This window comes from Aythya marila, assembly GCF_965140915.1.
Source record: "Aythya marila genome assembly, chromosome: 4".
Classification (NCBI taxonomy): domain Eukaryota; kingdom Metazoa; phylum Chordata; class Aves; order Anseriformes; family Anatidae; genus Aythya; species Aythya marila.
In genome coordinates, this window is record NC_139045.1 from 76,692,916 (window position 1) to 76,713,958 (window position 21,043).

The following is a 21,043-nucleotide window of genomic DNA, read 5'->3' on the forward strand; positions in this document are numbered from 1 at the left end:
CACCCCCACGGGCACGGGGAGGATCCCACAGCCAGGGCAGGGGCTGCCCCCCCCGGGCGCTCCCACGGGACCCTCCCCACGGGGAAGGGGACAGAGGCCCGGAGCCCGGCTCTGCCCCGCGGGCACTTTATTGCTGCTCAGCCCTCGGGGCTCTTGGCCATGCAGGGCAGGCCGGGCACACGCCAGCGCCGGGCCCCGCGCAGCCGCAGCGACAGCCACTGCTGCTGGCTGCCCACCAGGTACGACTCGGGGGGGGCGCGCGGCCGGCCGGGAGCCTCGCTGCTGGGGGAGGCCGGGGGGGGCCCCGCCGCAGCCCCCGGAGCCTCCAGGGTCTCCAGGCTGTGCAGGCTGCTCGCGCCCAGCTCCTGCGTGCGGGCACCGTTGTTGGAGCCTGGATGGGGAGAGGAGAGGGGGTCACAGGAGGGACGGGTCCTGCTCTGTGCCCCCCATCCTGAGCTCCCCAACACCGGGAGGGGTGAGGAGCCCAAGCCAGGCACCACGGGAGCTGCAGGCTGGTGATGGGGGCTCCCATCCCCATCCCATCCCCATCCCCATCCCCATCCCCATCCCATCCCATCCCATCCCCATCCCCATCCCATCCCCATCCCATCCCCATCCCCATCCCCATCCCCATCCCATCCCATCCCATCCCCATCCCCATCCCCATCCCCGTCCCCATCCCCATCCCCGTCCCCATCCCATCCCCATCCCATCCCCATCCCCATCCCCATCCCATCCCCGTCCCCGTCCCCATCCCCATCCCATCCCTGTCCCCACTCACAGCACTGGCGCAGGGAGGGCCAGGGGTGGGAGGCCAGGTAGGCCTTGCCGCTGGGCTGCTGCAGCAGGCAGAGGATGGCGCTGTCCATCTGCTGGAAGACGCGCAGCGACAGCAGCGACTGCCGGGTCTCGGGCGCCAGCCCGTAGTGCTCCGACTGCACCAGGTCCCGCACCAGCGCGAAGTCCTGCTGCAGCTGCAGGGCGCCCTGCAGGCTGTGCACCGCGCCTCAGCCTGGGCGACCCCAGCCCCTGCCCCTGCCCAGCCACAGCCCCGCCACCCCCTCACCTGAACTTGATCTTCCGAGCCAGGATGTGATCCATCCAAGCCTCCACGAAGGCCGTCGTGACCCGGGCCAGGGTGGGCACCTGGGAGTCGCGGGGCAGCAGCTGGGCCCCCTGCAGGACCTGGCCCAGCACCGTCTGCGCCGCTGCCGCCGCGTACTCGCTGGGGGAGCTGGGCAGCTCTGCGGGGACGGGGACCCGGTCAGCCCCGCGGCCCTGCACGGGATGCGGGGGGGGTCAGGGTGCCTGCCACCCACCGGCTCGGAGGCTGACCCGCCAGTGCTTGCCCAGCGGCATGGTCTGGTCAAAGATCTCAGCCGACATCCGCTTGCAGTCGGTGGAGAACATCCTCAGCACGTCCCCCGCAAATTGCTGGGGAGCAGAGCGAGGGCAGCTGGGGCTGTGCAGCCCGGCACCTTGCCATGCCAAACCGCTCCCTCCCCGCTGCGGGACCTCTCCCGACACACTGCACGGCTCGGTGCGTGGCGGCTGCTGGCACCCGGGGCTGTGACAGTGGCACACGAGCCACTGGCAGTGCTCAGCCCTACCTGGATGCTGGCAGCCATGGAGCGGATCTGCTGGCACAGCCACAGCTCCTGGTGGGACCGGAGCCGCTGGTGGGGTGCGAGGTGCTGGAGGCTGTCCCCGGGCTCCGGGAAGGCTGCACCCACCAGCAGCACCAGCGCGTCCGTCTCAGCCTTCAGCAGCTGCAGGTGGCAGAGGGAAGAGGAGTGACCCAAATCCTGCCCCCAAGACCCGCAGTGGGGCTGAGCCCCCTGTGCCCTCACCCTGGCCCTGCCCTCACCTGCAGGTCTCCCTGGGTGACGAGCAGGAACTGGTGCAGGGACCAGGACGCCAGGAACTGGAAGGCCTTGCCCATCAGCCAGGAGCAGGAGGCCTGCACCGTGGCCAGGCACCGGCCCAGCAGCTGCAGGCGCAGGCAGGGCAAGCCGGGGGGGCTGCCTGGGGGCAGACAGAGCAGCGGGGACGTTGTGGTGGCTGCGGTGACACCGCACCTAGCAGGAGCTCGGCACAGCAGGGCCAGCAGAGGGACTGTCCCTGTCCCCAGACCATGACAAGGTGCCACTCACCCTCCGGTGTGGGCGGCAGGTGCCGCAGGGCGAAGGCCAGGGCTGGGTAGAGCTGCTGCAGGAGCCGGGCGGTGCTGCTCTGCGCCGCTCCCCCCGACGGCCCCGGCACCGCTGAGCACCGGTCACACAGCCCCGAGCCCAGCGCCCGGGTGAAGTCTGCGAGGGGGACACGGGGTGAGCGGTGCTGGGCCCCGGGCAGGGCCCCCCCGGCCACCCCGCACCCCGTACCTCGCTCCCAGCTGCGCAGGACTCCCTGGCACAGCAGGCGCAGGCAGAGCCGCTCCAGCTCCTCCTGGCACTCCGGGGGGACGCAGGCTGCAGGGGGACAGCGCTGAGGGACGCCCTGCAGGACCCTTAGCCCCCGGTGCAGGGCTGGGGGTCTCCCGGAGGCGGCCACTCCGCAGGGACCCTGGGTGAGTGCCTGGTGCAGCTCCTGCGTGCTGCCGGGGGTCCATCCTGCCCTGAGGTCCAGCAGCTCCAGGCGCAGGCCCAGCGCGGCGCTGGTGGCGTCCCAGAAGAGGGGGAGGTACCGGGCGTACAGGGCCTCGGCCGCTGCCGCGTGGGACGCGTCCAGCCAGCGCACCGACTTCCAGCCCGGGGAGCCCGGCCGCGGGGCCGTGCACGGGGGCACGGGGCTCCCCGCCTCGCTGAGCACGTGGCGCCAGAGGCTGTCAGTGGAGGCCACCAGCACCTCCAGGATCGGGCCAACGAGCTCCCTGTCCTCCACGCACAGCGCCCGCAGCTCCTCGGGGAGGTTCCGCAGCACTCCCCGGCCCGAAGGCCCCACGTCCTGCGCTGTGACGGGGCAACCAGCCGGAGGCCAAAGCGCGGTGTCCCCTGCCCCATGCTGCAGGAGCTGCCCGAGCCGCTTGGCCGCCAGCCGGCCGCGCTCAGCCGCCAGCAGCGCCAGCACCCTGTGCAGGGGGAAGGCGCGGGGCAGCCCCTTTGCCGCGCAGCCCGGGACGGAGCCCAGCTCGGGGTCCAGGTCGCCCAGCACGCGGTTGTAGATCTCCAGCCCTTGGAAGAGGTCGGCGACCACCGCCGTGGGGACACCCGGGGGTCCGACCCTCGCCATGCCCCGCAGCTCCTCCTCGACCCGCTCCTCCAGCAGCCGCGCCGCCTGCAGCGCCAGCAGCCCCAGCGCCCGCCGCATGTGTGCCACCGCCTCGTGCCTTCGCAGCAGCAGCGGCCGCAGCCAGGCCTCGCCGCGCACCCGCCGCTGCAGCGCGCTCCAGTGCCCGGCGTGCGCCCGCAGCTCCTCGCACAGCCCCCGCAGCGGCCGGGCCGTCCCCGGCAGCAGCCGTCGGAGGAAGGCGGAGGCGGCGTGCAGGCGGCGGCAGTACTCGCGGGCCAGGCGCAGGAGGTGGCGGTGCCGCAGCAGCGCCTGCAGGGTGGCGCCGCGCTCGGCCACGCGCGGGTGCAGCGGGTGGAAGGAGAAGGCGTCGGCGGGCTCGTGCCGCACGTGGCCGCGGAAGGTCTCGGTGCGGGGGTCCTCCCAGGCGCGGAGGGCGCGGCCCAGCCCCGCCAGGCTCCGCTCCAGCCCCGGCAGCGCCTCGGGGCGCTCCTCCGCGTCCCCGTCCGGGGCGGCCGGGCCGGCCGGGGGGGGCAGCAGGCGCCGCAGGCCGGGCCCGACGCAGCTCCGCAGCATGGCCTCCGCCTTGCGCAGCGAGCGGGACAGGCCGCCCCGGGGGCCGCCGCCTGCGGGGACAGGGACGGGAACGGGACCGGGACCGGGGCTGGCACCGGGAGCGGCACCGGCACCGAGCCGGGCGCGGGGCGGGGAGGAGGCGGGGCGGCGGCGCTCACCTGGCTCCGCGGGCGGGCGGGGCGGGGCGGCGAGCGGCGGCAGCAGCGGCGGCAGCAGCGGGGGCAGCGCGGGCAGGGCCGGCGGGGGAGGCACCGGGACGGGCACCGGGCGGGCGGCGGGCGGCAGCTGCGGGCGGGGGGCGGTCAGCAGGGGGCGGGGCCTCCGGCGCGCCCCGCCCCGCCCCGCCCGCCGCCGCCGCCAATCGGTGCCCGCCGAGCCGGGAAGCCACGCCCCCTCGCGGGGCGGGGCCACGTGACGCCCCGCGGGCGGGCGGCGTTGCCAAGGAGACGCCGAAAGCGGGGCCGGCCCGGGGCCGCCGCCAGGCCGCGACCTCAGGGCCGGGCCGGGCCGCAGCACGGCGCCGCCTCCCCCCGGTAGCTCGGGCCCGGCACCGGCACGGCCCTGCCCCGCTGCGCCGGCCACAGCGCCCCCCCCCAGCCCGCCCGGCCGGTCCCCAACTGACGCCCCCGCAGCCGGCAGGGAGCGGGGCCGGGCGCCATGGGCAGAGCTGCGCGCCCCGTCCCGGCCGCCCGGTCCCCGCGGGGCCTCACCTGCCCGCAGCTCCTCCCGGGCCGTCCGTCCTGCATGCTGGGCCGGGCGCGGGCACGGCTCCGGGCACGGGCGGCCGCCGGCGGCAGGAAATGAGCTTAGCGGCCCTGAGCCCCGCTAATCCGGGCAGGGCAGCGGGCAGGGCCAGCCGGCACACAGCGCCCGCCCCCGCCTGCCGGCAGGGCTGCGGGGGGGCACGGCGGTGTCCCGGGAGGGGCTGCGGCGCCCACGGTGCGACCCCCGGGGACAGCGCTCGGAGCCGCGGGACCCCCCGGAGATCCGCCCTCCCCCCCCGGGGCCGGGAGCTGCCGCTTGAGCCCTGCGGGCCGCCGTCCTGCCCTCACCCGACATGGCGGCCGCGGCCTCACGCCCCGCCCGCGCCCCGCTTCCGGCTCGCGCCCAGCGGGAGCTTCCGCGGTCCGGCGGCGGGCAGCGGGAGCGGCGGGGCCGGGCCGGGCCGGGCCATGCGGGGCGCGGGCGGGACGGGGCCCGGGGCCGCCCTCGCCGCCTGCCCCTGGGGCTGCGTGCTCGGTACCGGCGGCTGGAGCGGCGGTACGGGGCTGGGGGGGGCGCGGGGCGGGGTCCCGGGGGTGGGGAGGGGCAGGACCGGGTCCGCCCCCCCCCCCCCTCCCGTCCCCGCCGCGTTTCGGTTTCGGTTCCGCCGGCGGCTGAGCGCTGCCCCCCCCCCCGCAGTGCCCCCGTGCCCCCTGCACTTCCTGCGCGGTGCCGCCGAGGCCGAGCGGAGGATGCGGCAGGTGCAGGTAGGGGAGGGCGGGGGGGGGGGCACCGGGAGCCCCGGGGCAGCGGCCCCGGTGTGTGCGGGGCGGCCGCGGCACCTCCCGTCCTGCCCTTAGGCTGCCTGCCCCCCGCTGCACCGCACGGCGCCGGGACGAGGCCCCGCGGAGCCGCTGCCAGGTGAGGACGGGGGGGGGCTCGGCCCCTGGGACCCCGGGGGTGGGGGGGGGCTGGGAGCGTCCCGGGGCTCTGCCGCCCCCCGGTCTGTCCCGGCGGTGCCCGGCACCGGGGCGAAGCGCTGGAGGAGCGGGCAGCGGCTGCCACCCCCCGCCAGGCACGGGGGAGGACCCGCCCCGTCCCGTCCCCTCCCCTCCCGTCCCGTCCTGGGGCTGGGCTCTCCCCCGCAGCGCCGCTCCCGTTATCGTTATCGGAGCGTGGCCTTCAGCAGCCGGCAGCTCCCCCGCCCGCGGGGCCGTTTGCTGCTGCTTCGGTGCCGGGGGGGGGAGGAGAGGGAGGCGGGATGGGGCCGCTCATACCGGGGCTGCGGGGGGCACGGCCGCGGGGAGCTGTGGGCAGCCCCTCGCCCTGCACAGGCCAGGGCCTCTCCTGCCCCAGCCAGCCGGAGTCCAGCGAGGAGGAGGAGGAGGAGGAGGAGGATGAGGAGTGGCTGGACTGCGCCCGGGGCTACGGCAGCCCCGGCTTCCACTTCCACGGCACCAACAACCCCGTCCTGCGCGGGGCGCCGCTGCCTGTGTACCCCGTTCCCAACTTTCTGAACCCGGGCGTGCACGGCCTGAACACGTCCTGGAGGCACCAGGTCACGGCGGAGGTGAGTGCCCTCGGTCACACGCGCTGCTCCTCCTCCCCGAGGTGCCCCCACTGCCAGCGTGACCCGTCCCTGCCATGCCGTGCCCGCTGGTCCCTTCCTCACCTCCTGGCTGCAGCAAGGCTCAGCTCTCACAGCCCCTCCTGCGATCCCCGCGTTGGCTCCGGCTCTGCCCGGCTGCCCCGATGGCCCCTTTGGGCTCAGGCTTGTTGCGGCTGAGCCGTGTCTTAGCTCCTGTGTGAGCTGCAGCTGCTGCAGCTTCCTGCCCGCAATCCCCTCCCGAATACATGGCTCCCCCCCCCGAATCCCTGCAGCTCCACGGTGTCCCCGTCAGCCCTGCAGCAGCTCCCAACAAGCGTGGGGGCAGCCGAGGCGCCGCTGCCTGCACCTCCCAGCCCTGTCCTGGCTGGGGCGCGGTGTCGGGGGCTCACGTTTGGTCACTGACACCCCCCTGCCCCCAGGAAGCAGAGAAGAACGCAAAGGAGCTGGTGGCAGAGGAGGAGCGAATGAAGAAGAAAGCGGAGAAAAAGAAATTGAAGAAGAAGGTGGGTGTGTGCTGCTCTGGGGTTCTCACGGCCTGCCTGGATCAAGGTCTCTGCCGTCTGAGCCCTGCTGATAGCCCCGGGGGGAGGCGTCTCCCGGAGGCTGGAGCTTGCTTACACTCCTTGCCTGCAGCACGCTGGGCAGAGCTGCGCCGCGGGTCAGCTCTGGGTTTGGGCAGCTTTGGGCTGCTGCCAACTCGTGGCTTTATCTCTGCTCTTCAGAAGCAGAAGGACAGGAAGAAGCAGGAAAAGTTAAAACAAGAGCAAAAAAGCAAGCAGGAGGCTGAGTCGGTGAGCGGCTGTGCACCTTTCTCTCCCCCTAGGCAGCCTCATTCCCTGCTCATCCTGGGGCGTGGTGCTGGGCTCTCTGGCAGCCTCCGTGCGGCGCCTCCGAGGGCTCCCACAGAGCTCGGGACGTGCAGAGCTGGGGCTGCGAGAGCTGCGGGGGGCACAGCCCTGCCTGCAGCTGCCCTCCTGCTCCCGTTCTCTCTCTGCAGAATGCCTCGTCTCTGAACAGCGCTGCTCCCGGCGGTGCTGATGGTGCTGAGGAGGAGAAGGGCTGCTCAGCCTCCAGCCCCTCTCAGAGCCTCGGGGATGATGCGGAGGAGGGAGCGGGGGACCAGGGTGGTAGCGTGGAGGCGGTAGAGGTGAGGTGCTGCGGCCGTGAGCTGTGCTGCCTGCCAGCCGGGGTCAGCCCCGCGCGGTGCCTGCTGCCCTCCCTGACTGCTGCCTGCCTTGCACAGCTCTGACCCCTCTTATCTTCTAGGACGAGCTGGATTTGAGCTGCACCTTTGTCTTCAAAGCTCGGCAGAAAGCAGGCGTGAAGCTGCAAGTGCCTGAGAAGGAGAAACCGACCCAACTCGGTGCTGTAGAGCCTGACAAGGGGCCGCAGGAGACAGTGAGTTGGGTCCCACTCCCCCAGAGGGGCCGTGCAGGCAGGAGCACGCTGCCGGGGGGCTGGGGCGTCTCTGCAGGACCCCTGCCCACAAGGGGCCTCGGGCAGGGGAGTTCCCTGGGCAGTTCCTGGGAAGGGAGGGGGAGCCAGGGCAGCCATGGGCAGCGGTGCTGCTGCTGCTGGTCCCAGGGCTGGGCACCGGCATTCCTGGTGCTCGGGGGGCGTCCAGAGCTCCTTTGGGCTGGGGCCTCCTGAGCACCCTGACAGCAGCTGCAGGAACCTGGTAACGGACACGTGGGAGCCGTAAGTACCCTCGGCACTGACTCGCCCTGGCCTCTCTTCACAGCCTGCGGCTGGCCCAGCTCCTGAATTAGAGCTGGGACCCTGTGTGGGCAGAGGGAGCCCCCAAGTCACCAAGGGGCTGGCGCAGCACATGGGTCCCAGGGCTGTGCTGTCTGCCTGGGTGGTGGCAGGGACAGTGCCCACCCCAGTGCTGTAGGCTGGGAGCCACGGCAGCTCCTCCTCAGCCTCTCCCAGCTCTTTGGAGCTGGCTGCGTTGTGCTGGTGGGGGTGTGGGTGCCCCTGTCCTCTGCCCAGCCCCACGAGCTGAGGCACAGTGGGGACAGGCAGCTCTCCTGGGCTGTCTGCCTCAGCCCCTGTGCTGGGGCAGGAGCCCTCACCCCTGCTGCTGTGCTTGGCTGCCCCACAGGCACCTGAGCCCCCGCTGCCGTGCTTGGCTGCCCCACAGGTGCCTGAGCCTGTGCCCCTGGACACAAGCGTGGTGGAGCAGAGCCTGGTTCTTGCAGGTCAGTGCCTCCCCGGACAGCGAGAGCCAGAGGGTGGGCACGTGGCAGCTCTGCCCTGCTTTGTGCAGGCTCTGCGGGCAGCTTTGCCCCAGGAGGGTTGCTCTGGGTGTGCACCCTCGTGCTTCTCACTGCCTGTGGGTCTGCGTGGCACCGGGCTGTCTCGAGGCACCTTTCCCACGTGATGGGATGAAGGCGAAGCCGCTGCCACCTCCCCTCTGTGGCCCTGCCCGTCCCCAGCAGACACACGTGTCCCCGCCGCGTGCTAGGACACCGCTCTGCTCCCCCCACTGGGCTGCCCGGCTCCCTCGAGGGTTGGCAGTGGGCGATGCTCTCCCTGCAGGCCACGGCAACGAGGCCGCCCAGAAGGGCTACTACGAGGAGGCAGTGCAGGCCTTCACCGAGGCCGTGAAGCTGAACCCCAGGGAGCACCGGTGAGCACGGGGCTGGGCGCTGTGGGGACACCGAGCTCCAGGTCCCAGCTGGCGTGCCCAGAGCCTGCAGCCACGACCCTGCTCTGCCCCCAGGCTCTTCGGGAACCGCTCGTACTGCTACGAGAAGCTCCAGCAATACGAGGAGGCCCTCAGGGATGCGCAGATGTCCCTCAGCCTCCAGCCCAACTGGCCCAAAGGTTTCTTCCGCAAGGGCAAAGCCCTGCGGGGGCTGAAGGTACCGGGGCGGGCAGGGGGCTGCAGGTGCTTGGCAGAGCCCTGCAGGGGGGGCAGAGGCAGCGTGTCCCTGCGGACAGGAGCTCAGCCCCTCTCCCCGCTTGGCCCCAGCGCTACGCCGAGGCCGTTAGGACCTTTGAGGAGCTGCTGCGGCTGGATGGGGCCCACCCTGACGCGGCCGCCCAGCTGCAGGCCTGCCGGGCGCTGCTGCAGGTGAGCCCCAGCCCTGCCATGCTGCTGGCCCCAGCACCACCCCACAGGCCCTGACCCCTCTCCCCTCCGCAGCAGAGCAGCGCCCACACAGCTGATGGCCCCGGGGGCGTCCCCGTGCTGTCCCTGCTGGAAGATGGGGAGTCACCGCTGCCCGGTAAGGGGCTCTGCTCCAGCAGCAGTTCTGCCTCGGGGATGGTGTGGGGGGGCCCTGGGTGCGGTGGAGGTGGATGGGAACGGGGGCTGCAGGGGCTGGGCTGGCCCCCAGCCCTCAGTGTGTTGAGCCCCGGGTGCCTCTCACCAGAGGAGTGGGTGAACGGGAGCTGCAGCGACACCGACATGAGTGGCTTTGTGACTGTGGTGAAATCGAGGAGCCACTCGAAAAGCCGGGCCCGGGCCACAGCTGCAGCGAGCACCAAGCAGCAGCAGCAGCAGCAACAGCTGCCTCCACATCATCCTGCCAGGTAGGGCCAAGGGGCTGGGGAGGGAGATGGGGCTGGCGGGGACGGCAGCCTGGGACCCCAGGGAAGGTGCCCGGTGCTTACTGGGGGCAGCGGGAGGGCCGGGCGAAGCATGGTGCTGCCACGGAGCTGGGGTGCTGGGGAGCCCTCCAGGCGTGGGCAGGGGGGAGGCAGTGCCGGTGATGGTGGTGCGGTTTGGCAGGGACTGCTACCCTCTGTGGGTTGGGAACATCACCTCCAGGATCACCGAGAAGGTGCTGCGGGACTGCTTCAGCCGGTGAGCCTTTCTCCCCGCGCCTGCCCTGCTCCGTGTCACCATCCCGGGGCCAGGACCCTGCACCCACGGTGCCCCGCCAGCCCCCTGCCCGCCCTGTCCTGTGGGACCAACTCACTTGGGCCCCTGCTCCCCGTGCTCCTGCCCTGTGGGAGCGAGCCCTGCGCTGCGCTGGCACATCCCAGCCCCATCCCTGCTGTGTTTTGCCTTCCCTGTGGGGAGCGTTGGTGCGGGCTGTCCGTGGGGCAGGCTCCTGAGACTCCACCACGCAGGTTTGGGAAGATCCAGTCCATCCGGATGCTCCCAGGCAAGCACTGTGCCTTCATCAACTTCAAGCAGAAGACAGCGGCAGAGGCAGCCTACGAGGAAATGCTGGTGAGCACTGGGCTGGGGGGACCCACGGCCCCTCCTGGGCCCTGCACCCAACGGGGCTGCAGCAGCACCGATGTCTCTCCCTCGCCAGGACGCTGACCTGGAGGGAAGCAGGCTGGTGCTGCAGCTCAAGCACCCCTCCCACGCCACGCCGAGCCCCTGGCAGCGCCTCTAGGCCTGCTGCGAGGGGGGTGCCCTCCCCAGGGGGCTCCTGTAGCCAGCAAACCTCGACAGCTCACGGGGAGCAGAGCCAGGCCCCCTGTCGTGGGACGCTGCCCCCTGTACACTGGGACCCCGTCCAGGGGCTGGCCCCACCGGACTGCAGCCCCAGCACCACCCAGCTCCGCGGCACCCAGCCTCGCACCCTGGGGAGCCAGCGGGACCCCTCCCGGCAGGGCTGTGGCCGCGGGGCTGTGACCTCTTGAGATGTTTAACCCCAGGAGCCGAGGAGTGAGCACGGCTGGGTTTGGGCGCTCCCTGCTCTGGTTTCAGCCCCAGCCTGGCGCTTTGTGCCCCCCATCCTGCAGCAGCAGCTCCTGGCTGTGCGCTGAGCGCTTGGAGCTGGTCCCCAGCCCTGGGAGGAGCCGGGGGCACCCTGCAGGGTGCCTTCCCCGGGCCTCAGCAGGCTGGGGGGGCCTTGCCCACCCCCTCTCTCCCTCTGCAGCAGCAGCCCCAGCCCCTGTCCCGGTGCTGCCGTGTGCTGGGCTTGTTCCCAGCCCAGGGCCCTACCTCCTGCCACCCAGCATGACTGTGCCTTGGGGGCTTGTCCCCCCCAATGGGCTCTGGGGCCCAGGGCCCGTGCTGCCCCGGGGGCTGCCCACGGAGCTCCCTGTGCCCAGAGGCCCTGCACGTAGCAGGGCTGGGCCCTGCCCCACAGCAGCAGATGCTGCCTTCAGGGATTTGTACCTGCTTTGGGTTTCTTAATAAAACCAAGAGCCAGACGTGTGCCTGTGCCGCTCCTTCTCCTGCCCTGCTGCCTGTCCCTGGCACCCCATCAGCCCCCCCCTTCACACCAGTGCAAAGCTGCCCCCCCCCCAACTGGGCTGTGGGTCTGTGCCCCCCCCAGGGCACTGCCACTGTCACACCTCACCCCCCCAGCTCCTGCCCCGTTGCCTGCCACGGCCTCGCTCCGTGCTGCGGTGCAGCCCCCCCGCGCAGCCCCCCTGTGTGACTCTGGGGAAACCCAACACGGGGGCGGGGGGCGCCGCGTTCCCAGGCAGGGCACGGTGGATGTGTTTTGTCTCTCAGTCCCTTCAGGCCCTGGCAGCGATTGATGGCCTGGGACTCGCGCGCGGCCTTTGAAGCGTTCGGGGCTGCTGCTGAGCTCCATTAAAGCTCACTTTGCAGCAGCACCCGCGGCACACAGGGAGGCTGGTTTCCCAGCGAACATCTGTGGGTTTTTAGCGGGATTATCTCTAATGGAGCTGCCCTTTGAGGCATCTGAGGGTTTCATGTGATTTACAGAGGCGAGCTGTGCTCGGTGGCTTTTGCATGGGAGAGGAGCGAGTGTCGGGCGGGCTCACAGCCGGGTGCTGCCGCAGCTCCTGCCCACCCAGCCCTCTCCACGGGGTGCTGGCTCACCACACTGGGGTTGTGAGGGGCCCTTCACTGCTCACCGAGCTGGGGTGAGCGGCTCTGGTGCACAGCTCCACATCCTCTGGGGCCCAGCACCCACAGGGCTGCTGCTTTGGTCACTCTGCTTCCCTGAGTCTTGCTGCCCCACCACTGCAGCTGCCCCCTGGCCGGGCTGCGTGGGCACTCCCGGTCCCGTGTGGGTGCTCCCTGGAGGAGTGGGGACACCGTGGTGGCCAGGGAGGACAGGACAAGGGACAGCAGGGACAGAGGGGATGGGCAATTGCCCAAGGCAGTGCGGGGTCCTGCAGGAGGGGTGGTGGTGCCATGGGGACACAGCGCTGTCACAGCAGGGACAGGGCAGCTCCGTGCCCAGGCTGCTCCCTGCAGTGCGGAGTCACCAATTCATGGAATCCACCTGGGCTGGAAATGAGCTTCAACCGAGTCCAACCACCAACTTGACTCAGCATGGCCCGTCACTAAATCGTGTCCCTTAGAGCCTCGGCCACATGTCCCAAATACACCAGTGATGGGGACACTGCTCAGCCCAGCTGTACTGGGCCCCCAACCCTGGGAACCTCTGGGCACGGAGAAGAGCCAGGGGGTCCCAGGGGCATGGGGAGGTGCTCTGAGCACCTGGGGTGAGGTGGGGGCAGCGCCCAGGCAGCCCCCAGGCAGCCCCCAGTGCCTCCCACCGCCCAGCTGGGGCCTCCCGGTGCCCGGGCTTCCCATCAGCAGGGGTCCTGGTGAGGGGCAGGGTCGGGGGGGTCCCGCTGCCCCCGGTGCGGTGTCACGCTGTGTTTGCTGTGGGCCCCTGGCCCCGCTGTTAGGAGAGCAGCCCCTGTAATGTCATTTGCAGGTGATGGGAGTCGCAGGGGCCGTGGCAGGAAGGCAGCAGGCAGGCCATCAAGTAGGATTTGATTAATATGCAAATGGGCGGCGGGGAGAAGGAGCACGGGAGACAGCGAGTAATTAATCACTAGTTAAAAGAAATTAATACCAACAGCAGAGGTTGTCAGGAAACAGCAGCAGAGTTAATCATCCAGAAAATTGGAAGAGGAAAAAGACGAGAGTGCGCGGGGAGGAGCGGAGCGCGGGGCCGGGCCTGGCGGTGCCCCCGCCGGCGGCACGGGCACGGAGCTGCCCCAGCGCCACGGTGACGGGCGCGGAGCACCCGGGGGCGAGCGCGGCTGGAGCGTGCCCGAGGCCCGGCTCCGGGCAGAGCCTCCCGGGACCGCGGGCCGGGTCCCGCAGCCGGGGACCCCCCCGGGGTGCTCAGCGCCCGCGCGCTTGGGGGACGCGGGGGGACCCCGCTTCGTGCGGCGCCGCGCAGCCCCGCAGCCCCGCTCCCCCCGCAGCCCCGCTGCCTCCCGCAGCCCCCCCAGCGCGCACACCGGGGGGGCCGCAGCTGCTGCCAGTGCCCGAGCCCGCGGCCGGCTGCCCCCGCGCGGTGCCGCTGCGGGCGGGGGGCCCGGGGAAGCGGCTGCCGATGGCGGCGCGCCCGGCGCCTGCGGCACGTCCCGGAGCGGAGCCCGCGGGAAGGGACGGGACGGGACGGGCGGCGGCGGGGGGGCTGAGCCCGGGGGGGCTCGGGCAGGCTGGGGCCGCGGCGGGGGCACCAAAGCCGCCGGGCACCGCGGACGGAGGAGCGGGAGGTGCTGGCACCGGCTCTCGCTGCGGGGACGGGGCCAAAACGCGGGGGCCTGAGCCCCCTCCTCCTCCCCCGTCCCTGCCCCACGCTGCCCCCCCCAGCCCGTGGGGTTCAGGGGGAGGGCTGGGGCCGAGGATGTGGGGTCCCGGCGGCGCTCGGGGAGGCTCTGGGGCCGGCGGGACTGCGGGACTGGAGCCCCCGGCCCCGGGCGTGCGGCCCCGTGCCCGGCTCTATCGTGGGGACCGGGGACATCGCCGGCGTGGCAGCCTGCCGGGAGGGGGGTGGCGGAGGGGCCGGGGGGCTGTGGGACCGCAGAGGCGCTTCGTTATCTCGCTCCTGGCTCCTGGCTGCGGCTGCTGGGGGCTCGTGGGGTGAGTGCAGGGCTCCTGGCTCTGGGGCTGGGGACAAACCGCCGCTTTTTGGTCGTCCCTCAAGTGAATGAGGCGTTGGCGGCAGCAGCAGCCCGGAGCCTTGCCCCAGCCCTGTGGGGCCATGGCTGCGGGCACCACGGGGCAGTGTGAGAGTCCTGGGATCCCGCGGGGGTGTGCAACCCCACTGCTGTGTGCGCAACCCCACTGCTGTGTGTGCAACCCCATAGCTGTGTGTGCAAATCCCACTGCTGTGTACAAACCCCACTGCTGTGTGTGCAACCCCATAGCTGTGTGTGCAAATCCCACTGCTGTGTGTGCAACCCCATTGCTGTGTGTGCAAATCCCTCTGCTGTGTGTGTGACCCTATTGCTGTGTGTGCAGTCCCCCCCTGCAAGGTGTGCAAACCCCATTGCTGTGTGTGCAAACCCCATCTGTGTGTCTGCAAACTCTTCCTGCGATGTGTGCAAACCGCACTGCTGTGTGTGCAACCCCATTGCTGTGTGTGCAAACCCCATTGCTGTGTGTAAGCCCCATCTGTGTGTGTGCAAACTCTCCCTGCTGTGTGTGTAAACCCCATTGCTGTGTGTACAACCCCTCCCCGCGGGGTGTACACCCCCCCCCCCTCAAGTCTCTGGGCCTCTGGGGGCCCGTGCAGAGCTGGGGGGAAGGAGTCGGCCCCGGAGCAGCACCGGGGCAGCCGGGTGGGTGCCGGGCTGGGGGCTCCCGAGGCCAGGCAGCCCCCGGAGTCTGCAAGCAGTGAGGAGAGGGAGGAGGGAGGCAGGGCGGGACCCCCTGGGGGTCCTTACCCCCACCGCTTGTCTTCTGCCCCCTCTCCTCCAGAGCCCTGTCCGGGGCTGCCCGCAGCCAAGGGGAAAAGCAGCACAAGGAGAGCCCCCGACCACCCCCGCCCCTCGCGCGTTCCCCCCCCCCAAGGTACGCCCGCAGCCGGGGGCTTCGGCACGGCCGGGCCGGGGTCCCCGGGCAGGGCGCGCCCCTCCCGACCCCGGCGGGATCGTGGCCGCGGCCCCGCGCACGCCCCGAGCCCGCCTTCCCCAGGCCTCCTACCTGTCAAATTAAAAGCAATTCCCGGGGGGGGGACCGCTCAAAGGCACTTTCAGGGCTAAATCTCATTTCTCCCCCTCCCCCTCGGCCGGCGCTGCTGCAGCGCTGGGGGAAGGGAAGGACAATGCAATTAAAAATGGAGTAAATAATGGAAGAAGCGGGTCTCCGTTCGGAAGTTTGCACCGGCGTAATTAGATCAGCGAGGGCTCATATGGAGCCCGGGGGGGCTCACACGGAGCGGCGATGACAGGGGGCTCCGGGGACCGCCGGCAAGGGCACGGGGCCGGCAGCTGCCTGTCACCTCCCCGCGGCCGCCCCTGCTCGGTGGGAACGGACGGGGGGGGTGCGGGGCCGGGCCCCCGGCACGGAGCAGCGCTTCGCTGCCGCTCGGACACCCCCCGCTCGCCCTGAGCCTCCTCGGGGAGTGACGTCATCGCCCCCGCGCGGTGACGTCACCGGAGCATGACGTCAAGGGCGGCGGCGTGGAGCCCAACGACTCGGAGCAGGTGTCCGGGTACCGGGGGGCGCCCCTGCCTGCCCCTGCCTGGGCGGTGGGGGCACGGACACGGGCACAGACACACGGACACACGGACACGAGTGCGAAAACACACACATGTACAGACACACACAGACACACAGACACACACAGACACACACAGACACACACAGACACACACGGACACGGGAACACGCACACGTAGGAACACACAGACACGTACAGACACACACACAGACACGGCTACACCAACAGAGACACAGACACAGACAAAGGCACGGACAGGGACACGCGGAAACGCGGACACGGACACACAAGCACACACCCGCGGACACACGGACACACAGCCGGGGGTGCTGTTTGGGGCCCGCTGCTCGCCCCCCCGCTGCTCCCTGCCCCGGCTGCGGGTGGCGGCGCCCCGAGCGCGTCCCCGCTGCAGCCTTGCCGGGGGGGTCCCAGCACTCTGGGCGCGGGGCTGGGGCCCGGCGGCGGTGCCGGCGCGGGGCTGAGCAGGGAGCCGGGGGGCTCAGGGACCGCGGCTCCGCGCCCCGCCTCGCCCCCGCCCGCCCCGGGACTCCCCCGGGCTGAGAACCCCATGCTTGTGCCCAGCGTGCCCAGCTCGGGCTTCAGCGGGGGGTGCGGGTGCTTGGGTGTCCGTCCGTCTGTCCGTCCGTTTGCTCGTGCACAGCCCGCCGCGCCCAGCCAGCCCCCCCGCTCCTCGTTAATAAGGTGTCTCCTTTATTCAAAATATATACACGCGGGGCGGCCCGGGCCTCGCGGACGGACCGACGGGACAGACACGATAGAAAATAAAATTAAAAAAAAAAAAAAAGAACAAAGACAAAAAAGAGAAATTGCACCAAAGCCCCCGGCGCGGGGGCGGGGGCAGCGCGGCCGCCCCGTTCCGGCGGCGGCCCGCGGTCAGTTCCCGGTGCCGGCCCGGCCCCGCCGCCTCAGTCCCCGACGTCGATCTCCTCCTCCGAGAGCTCGGCGGCGGGCGGCGGCTCGGGGCCGGCGGCGGGGGCGGCGGCGGGGGCGCGGGGGGGCTCGGGGAGCGCCGCCAGCTGCTCGAGGGCGGCGGGGGGCAGCGCCTGCAGCGAGGCCACGTCGGCGCGCATCTCCTCCAGGTCGCGCTTGAGCTTGGCGCGGCGGTTCTGGAACCAGGTGATGACCTGAGCCGTGCTCAGCGCCAGCCGCTGCGCCAGCTGGTCGCGGTCGGCCGGGGAGAGGTACTTCTGGTAGAGGAAGCGCTTCTCCAGCTCGTAGATCTGCTGGTTGGTGAACGCCGTCCGCGACTTGCGCCGCTTCTTGGAGGCCGGGCGGTGCCCGAAGGCGCCCAGCGGCTCCCGACCTGCGGGGACACGGCGTCAGCGCGGCTGCCCCCGGCCTCGGTGCAACCCCCCACCCCCGGCCCGCCGCCCCCCGGCCCCTTCCCGGCCGAGAAACGCCGAGCCGTGCCCAACCGAGCCGTGCCCAACCGACCCGAGCCGTGCCGAGAGGTGCCCGACGGGGCCGCGCTGAGTTTTGCTCAGCCGTGCAAAGCGAGCCGAAACGAGCCGTGCCGAGCCGAGCCCCGTGCCGTGCCGTGCCCGGTGCCGGTCGCGGCCCTGCCCGTGGCTCCGCACGGAGCCCAGTGCCCAGCCGCGGGTTCCCGGGGCCCAGAGCCGCCCCCCGCTCCCGGCCCGCTCCGCCCGCTTCCCCCGCCGCTCCACAGCGGCCCCGACCCGGGCCGAGCCGCCGCCTGCCGGCTCCTCGCCGCGCCGGGCCGAGCCCACCCGTGTCCCGCGGCCCCGCAGCCGCTCCGTTCCCTCCTGTCCCGGCCCGGCGGAGCGTTCCGGGGCTCCGGTCCGGTCTCTCCTCGCCGGCGGCTCGCCCCGGATCGTGCGTCCCGGAGCGCTGCCGCAGGGCTCGCACCGCGCCGCGGCCGGGCCGGGCTCGCCCCCGACCGGCCCGCGCTGCCGGCTGTCCTTTCGCTTCAGCGGCTTTATTAGCACCCGCTCCCGGCGGGCCCGGCCCGGGGACCGCCCTCAGAGCGTTCCGGTTACCGGCAGCCCGGTGCCCCGCGGCCGGTCTGCGGTGTGAGTCGGTTCCGGCCGCGCCGAAGCTCCCGAGGCCCCGACAGACCGCGCTCAGCGGCTGCCCCCGGTAAAGAGCTTCTGCGAAATGCGCGGATCCGTGTCCGGCCGCTGCCGGTCTGCTCCACGCTCGGTAACGGCTTCCCACCAGCGGCGCCGTCCCGCTCCCGGCTCCGCGCGGCCGTTGAAGCCTTTCGGCCGCCGGCGGCACCGACCCGCCGCGCTCCGTAGCGCGGCTCCCGAGGCCCGGCTCGGCGGCGGCTCGCCCCGTGAGGCTCCCGTTAACGCTTCGCCGTAGCCCGCGGGGCCGCGGCCCGGGCCGCTCTCGGTTCTCCTCCCGCTGAGCGGTCGCCGCCGGCCCCGGCCCCGCCGCGGCCCCGTCCGCCCGTAACGGGGCTGCCCGGCCCGGCGCGGTCTCTGCGAGGCGCCGGTCGGCGGCGGCTCCGTCCGTGTGTCCGTCCGTTCGGCACGCTCGTTCGCTAAGTGCGGGAGCCCCGGGCTGTCCCAATTTTCTGCCCGTGTGTCCGTCCGTGCAGCGGGCTCATTCGTTAATTATGTTAATTACGGGAGTCCCGAGCTGTGCCGGTTCTGTCCGTGTGTCTATCCGGGTAAGGGTTTTTTCGATAATTACGGGAGTCGCGATCTGCCCGTCCGTGTCCGGGTGTCTGTCTGGGTAACGTTTCTTTCTTTTTCTTTTTTTTTTTTTTTCTTTTTTCAATAATTACAGGAACCCCGCTCTGCCCATCCGGGTGAGGATTTCGTTGTTAATTACGAGAACTCCGATCTGCACGTCCGTGTCCGTGTGTCCGTCCGGATAAAGGCTTTTTTCGTTAATTTGGGAACCACGCGCTGCCCGGGTTCTGTCCGTGTGTCCGTCCGGGTAAGGGCTTTTATTTTTTCGATAATTACGGAGCCCCGAGCTGTCCCGTTTTTGTCCGTGTGTCCTTCCGGGTACGTTTTTGTTTTCCCCGTTAATCACGGGAGCCCGCTCTGCCCGTCCCCGGCGTTTCTTTTCGTCAGCTCCGAGAGCCGCGTTCTGCCCGCCGGTGTCCGCCCCGTAACGGCCTGTGTCGGACCGGGGCTGCCGGGCCGCGCACACGGCGGCTGCCGCTGCCGGGAGCCCGGGGCCGCCCGGGGCGTTCGGAGGAGCCGCGGCCGGGCCGGGCCCCGCCGGCGACGTGGCTGAGCGGCCGGGCTGCCGCCGCCCGCGGGGCCCGTTCCCAGCCGGGAGCCGCGCGGCCATTTCCAGCCCCGCGGGGCCGCCTCTGCCGGTACCGGGTGCGAGCGGCCGCCGGGGCCGGGAGTCCGCGCAAACGGGATTTCTGCGCTACAAACGAGGATCGCGGCCGGGGCCGGCGTGTCCGCTCGGAACGCGGCGAGGGACCCAGCCCCGCTCCGGGGGGCGGAAAAGCCGCGGCCCGGCGCGGGTTTTCGTTAAAGGTTTTCGTTACCGACGGGAGCGAGCCGGCGGCGGCCGGTCTGCCCGAGCGCTCGGTAACGGATCCACACCCTCCGCGGGGCCGCTGCCTCCGTTTTAGGGCTGGGGCCGCCGGCGGGACCGATCTCGTGCTCTCTGCGGCGCGGTCCGGCCCGGTACCCGGCTCGTTATGTGCGGCTCCCGGTAAAGGCGCCGGGGCCCGGCTCTCCCGCCCGCCTCAGCATTTTGCGGAGCTCGCTCTCCCGCTGACGCCGGGCGCCGAGGGCCCGGTACCGGGCTCTGACCTCGCCCGTCCCGGGGCCGCGGCGGAGCTCCCGCGGCGCGGCTCGGCCGGTGCGCACGGCGGGGGTTCGCTGGGCCCCCCGGGCCGGCCCCGGCCTCTGCCTCCCTCCGGGCCGCGGCTCCGCGGAGCGGTAACGCCGCGCCCGGTCCTCGCTGTGGGCACGCTCCGGGCCCTCCCGGGCCGCCGCCGTCGTCCGGGCTCTGTCCGGCGTCGCGGCCCCGCTCTCCCGGTGCGGACGTGAACCAAACTTACCGGAGCCGCCGGGCCGCGCCGCGCCGGGCGGGAGGCGAGGAGGGACCCCGGAGGCGGCCCAGGCCCGGCCCGCCGCGGGACCGAGTCCGCCACCCGCCGTCCCCTCCGCGCCCGGCCCGGCCCGGCCGCCGGACAAGCACCTGCCCCGCTCCCTCCGGGCCCCCGCCGGCCCCGGGCCGCCTCCCCGGCCGGCCCCGCTCCCGGCCCCGGCCCCGCGCCCACGGCCCGGCCCCGAGGCGCCCCGGTACCTTCCGCCGCCTGCAGCACGTTCAGCTCCAGCCCCTTGAAAGTTTTGCTGGCGAGCTCCTCCAGCGCGCAGAGCGGCGAGGACGGGGCGCACACGCCGTTGCGGGGCGCGCCGGGCCCCGCCGCCTTGTCCGGGAGCCGGGCCGGGGGCGCGCCGTGCCCGGGGGGGGCCCTGCGGCCCGAGGGCCTGCTGAGGATGTCCTCGATGCCGAAGGGGGTCAGCGGCTTGTTGGAGTTGGCGGGCGGCGGCAGCTGGTCCAGGGCGCCCCGGCGGCGCTCCTCGCCCGCGGCGGGCAGCGGGGGGGAACCGGCCGCCTCCCGCGCCGAGGTCATGGCGCGTCCCCGGTCCTGCACCGGGGCCGGCTCAGCGGCGCGCCCGCCTCATGCTGCCGGGGCCGCGGCGGCGGATCCCCCCTCGGAGCCGCTGTCCCGGCCGCCCCGCCCGCGCATGAAGCGGCTCCGCGCCGGCCGCGGCCGCACTTAAACCCGGCGGGCGCAGCCCGCCCCCTCGGCGGGGGCCCGGCGGCGGCGGAGCGCTCGGCCTCCCGGCGCCGGGAGCCGCTCGGCGGGCAGGGCGAGCTCCGCGCCCGCCGCCGCTCCCCCCCGCGGCCCCGGTGCCGCAGCCTTAAAGGCGCGGGGCCGGGGCGGATAACGGGGCACCGGGAGGAGGAGGAGCCGCGGGGGCGGGAGCCGGGAGCGGGGGAGCGGAGCGGAGGGGAGCGGAGGGGGCCGGGGGGGGCCGGGGGGGTCCCCGCCGCTCCGGCCCCGCGGGGCGGGGGGGGGCTCCACTCCCGGGCCGGTGTGGCTGGAACGGGAGGCAGCCGGGGCGCAGCACCGCGCCGCCGCGCCCGGTTTTAAGAGCTCCTCGGGGGCGGCCCGCTAACCCCCCGCCGAGCCCCCCCGCCCGACCCGGCGGGGCTTTTGCCGTCGCAGAAATTTATTAGCTCCCCTGCTCTAAAACGCCCCATAAAAGCGCAGGGGCCGCCGCGTCTGGGAGTGATTAGGCCGCTTCGGGCGGGTTTTGGGTTTCAGAGCGCGGCCCGGCCGTAAACCCCCCGGTACAAATAGCTCCGTGATCCCGTCCGCTCGTAAAGGCCCAGGGACGCCCGCACACGCAGGTGAGCCCCGCCGCCGGCACCGGGACCGGTTTCCCAGGCGGGACTGGGACCAGGAACTGTCTCATCGCCCAGAGGTCTCGATCCTTCCCAGGGCCAGTGGTGCATTCTCGGGGAATGCTGCCTGGGCGCTGGGCAGCATCTTCCCTGGGGGGCTGGGGAGGGGGCACCCAGCTATGGGATCAGG

General features: G+C 72.5%; 3 protein-coding genes across 8 annotated transcripts; 1 reads left to right on the plus strand and 2 right to left on the minus strand.

Annotated features, from left to right (window-relative positions):
* Window positions 1–93: 93 nt before the first annotated feature.
* CCDC142 (coiled-coil domain containing 142) lies at window positions 94–4,640 on the minus strand. Of its 4 annotated transcripts, XM_082758541.1 has the most exons (10): window positions 4,512–4,640; window positions 3,960–4,086; window positions 2,382–3,851; window positions 2,154–2,309; window positions 1,868–2,025; window positions 1,611–1,769; window positions 1,320–1,434; window positions 1,067–1,244; window positions 782–986; window positions 94–391 (listed from the first exon to the last, which is right to left on the minus strand). In XM_082758541.1, the coding sequence occupies exons 1-10, from the start codon at window positions 4,545–4,547 to the stop codon at window positions 128–130; spliced, it is 2,868 nt and encodes a 955-aa protein (XP_082614667.1). In that variant the 5' UTR covers window positions 4,548–4,640; the 3' UTR covers window positions 94–127. The 4 variants fall into 4 exon arrangements, with proteins under 4 accessions (XP_082614667.1, XP_082614666.1, XP_082614664.1 ...); XM_082758540.1 differs by having other exon boundaries at window positions 782–974; window positions 2,382–4,086; XM_082758538.1 differs by having other exon boundaries at window positions 2,382–4,086.
* On the plus strand, window positions 4,602–11,232 carry TTC31 (tetratricopeptide repeat domain 31; the record flags this gene model as incomplete). Of its 3 annotated transcripts, none has more annotated exons than XM_082758542.1 (17): window positions 4,602–5,061; window positions 5,203–5,270; window positions 5,364–5,424; window positions 5,838–6,073; window positions 6,532–6,615; window positions 6,835–6,903; window positions 7,110–7,259; window positions 7,379–7,510; window positions 8,217–8,313; window positions 8,654–8,744; window positions 8,838–8,979; window positions 9,090–9,191; window positions 9,264–9,345; window positions 9,493–9,652; window positions 9,852–9,926; window positions 10,196–10,298; window positions 10,387–11,232. In XM_082758542.1, 17 exons carry the CDS (start codon window positions 4,602–4,604, stop codon window positions 10,468–10,470), a joined length of 2,196 nt encoding a protein of 731 aa, XP_082614668.1. In that variant the 3' UTR covers window positions 10,471–11,232. The 3 variants fall into 3 exon arrangements, with proteins under 3 accessions (XP_082614668.1, XP_082614669.1, XP_082614670.1); XM_082758543.1 differs by having other exon boundaries at window positions 9,267–9,345; XM_082758544.1 differs by having other exon boundaries at window positions 4,736–5,061; window positions 5,860–6,073.
* Window positions 11,233–16,165: 4,933 nt separating this feature from the next.
* LBX2 (ladybird homeobox 2) lies at window positions 16,166–20,349 on the minus strand. Its single transcript, XM_082758549.1, has 2 exons — window positions 19,744–20,349; window positions 16,166–16,798 (listed from the first exon to the last, which is right to left on the minus strand). The coding sequence occupies exons 1-2, from the start codon at window positions 20,072–20,074 to the stop codon at window positions 16,401–16,403; spliced, it is 729 nt and encodes a 242-aa protein (XP_082614675.1). The 5' UTR covers window positions 20,075–20,349; the 3' UTR covers window positions 16,166–16,400.
* Between the last annotated feature and the right edge of the window lie 694 nt (window positions 20,350–21,043).

What these genes read in the sequence shown, in the direction of transcription:
- LBX2 (XM_082758549.1), bottom strand. Translation starts at nt 20,074, where the DNA reads ATGACCTCGGCGCGGGAGGCGGCCGGTTCCCCCCCGCTGCCCGCCGCG. An exon ending in CGTGCTGCAGGCGGCGGAAG is followed by an intron (nt 16,799 to 19,743) that starts GTACCGGGGCGC and finishes GTGTCCCCGCAG; the next exon opens with GTCGGGAGCCGCTGGGCGCC.
- CCDC142 (XM_082758538.1), bottom strand. Translation starts at nt 4,547, where the DNA reads ATGCAGGACGGACGGCCCGGGAGGAGCTGCGGGCAG. An exon ending in CCTGCGCAGCTGGGAGCGAG is followed by an intron (nt 2,310 to 2,381) that starts GTACGGGGTGCG and finishes TCCCCCTCGCAG; the next exon opens with ACTTCACCCGGGCGCTGGGC. An exon ending in CCATGGCTGCCAGCATCCAG is followed by an intron (nt 1,435 to 1,610) that starts GTAGGGCTGAGC and finishes TCTGCTCCCCAG; the next exon opens with CAATTTGCGGGGGACGTGCT.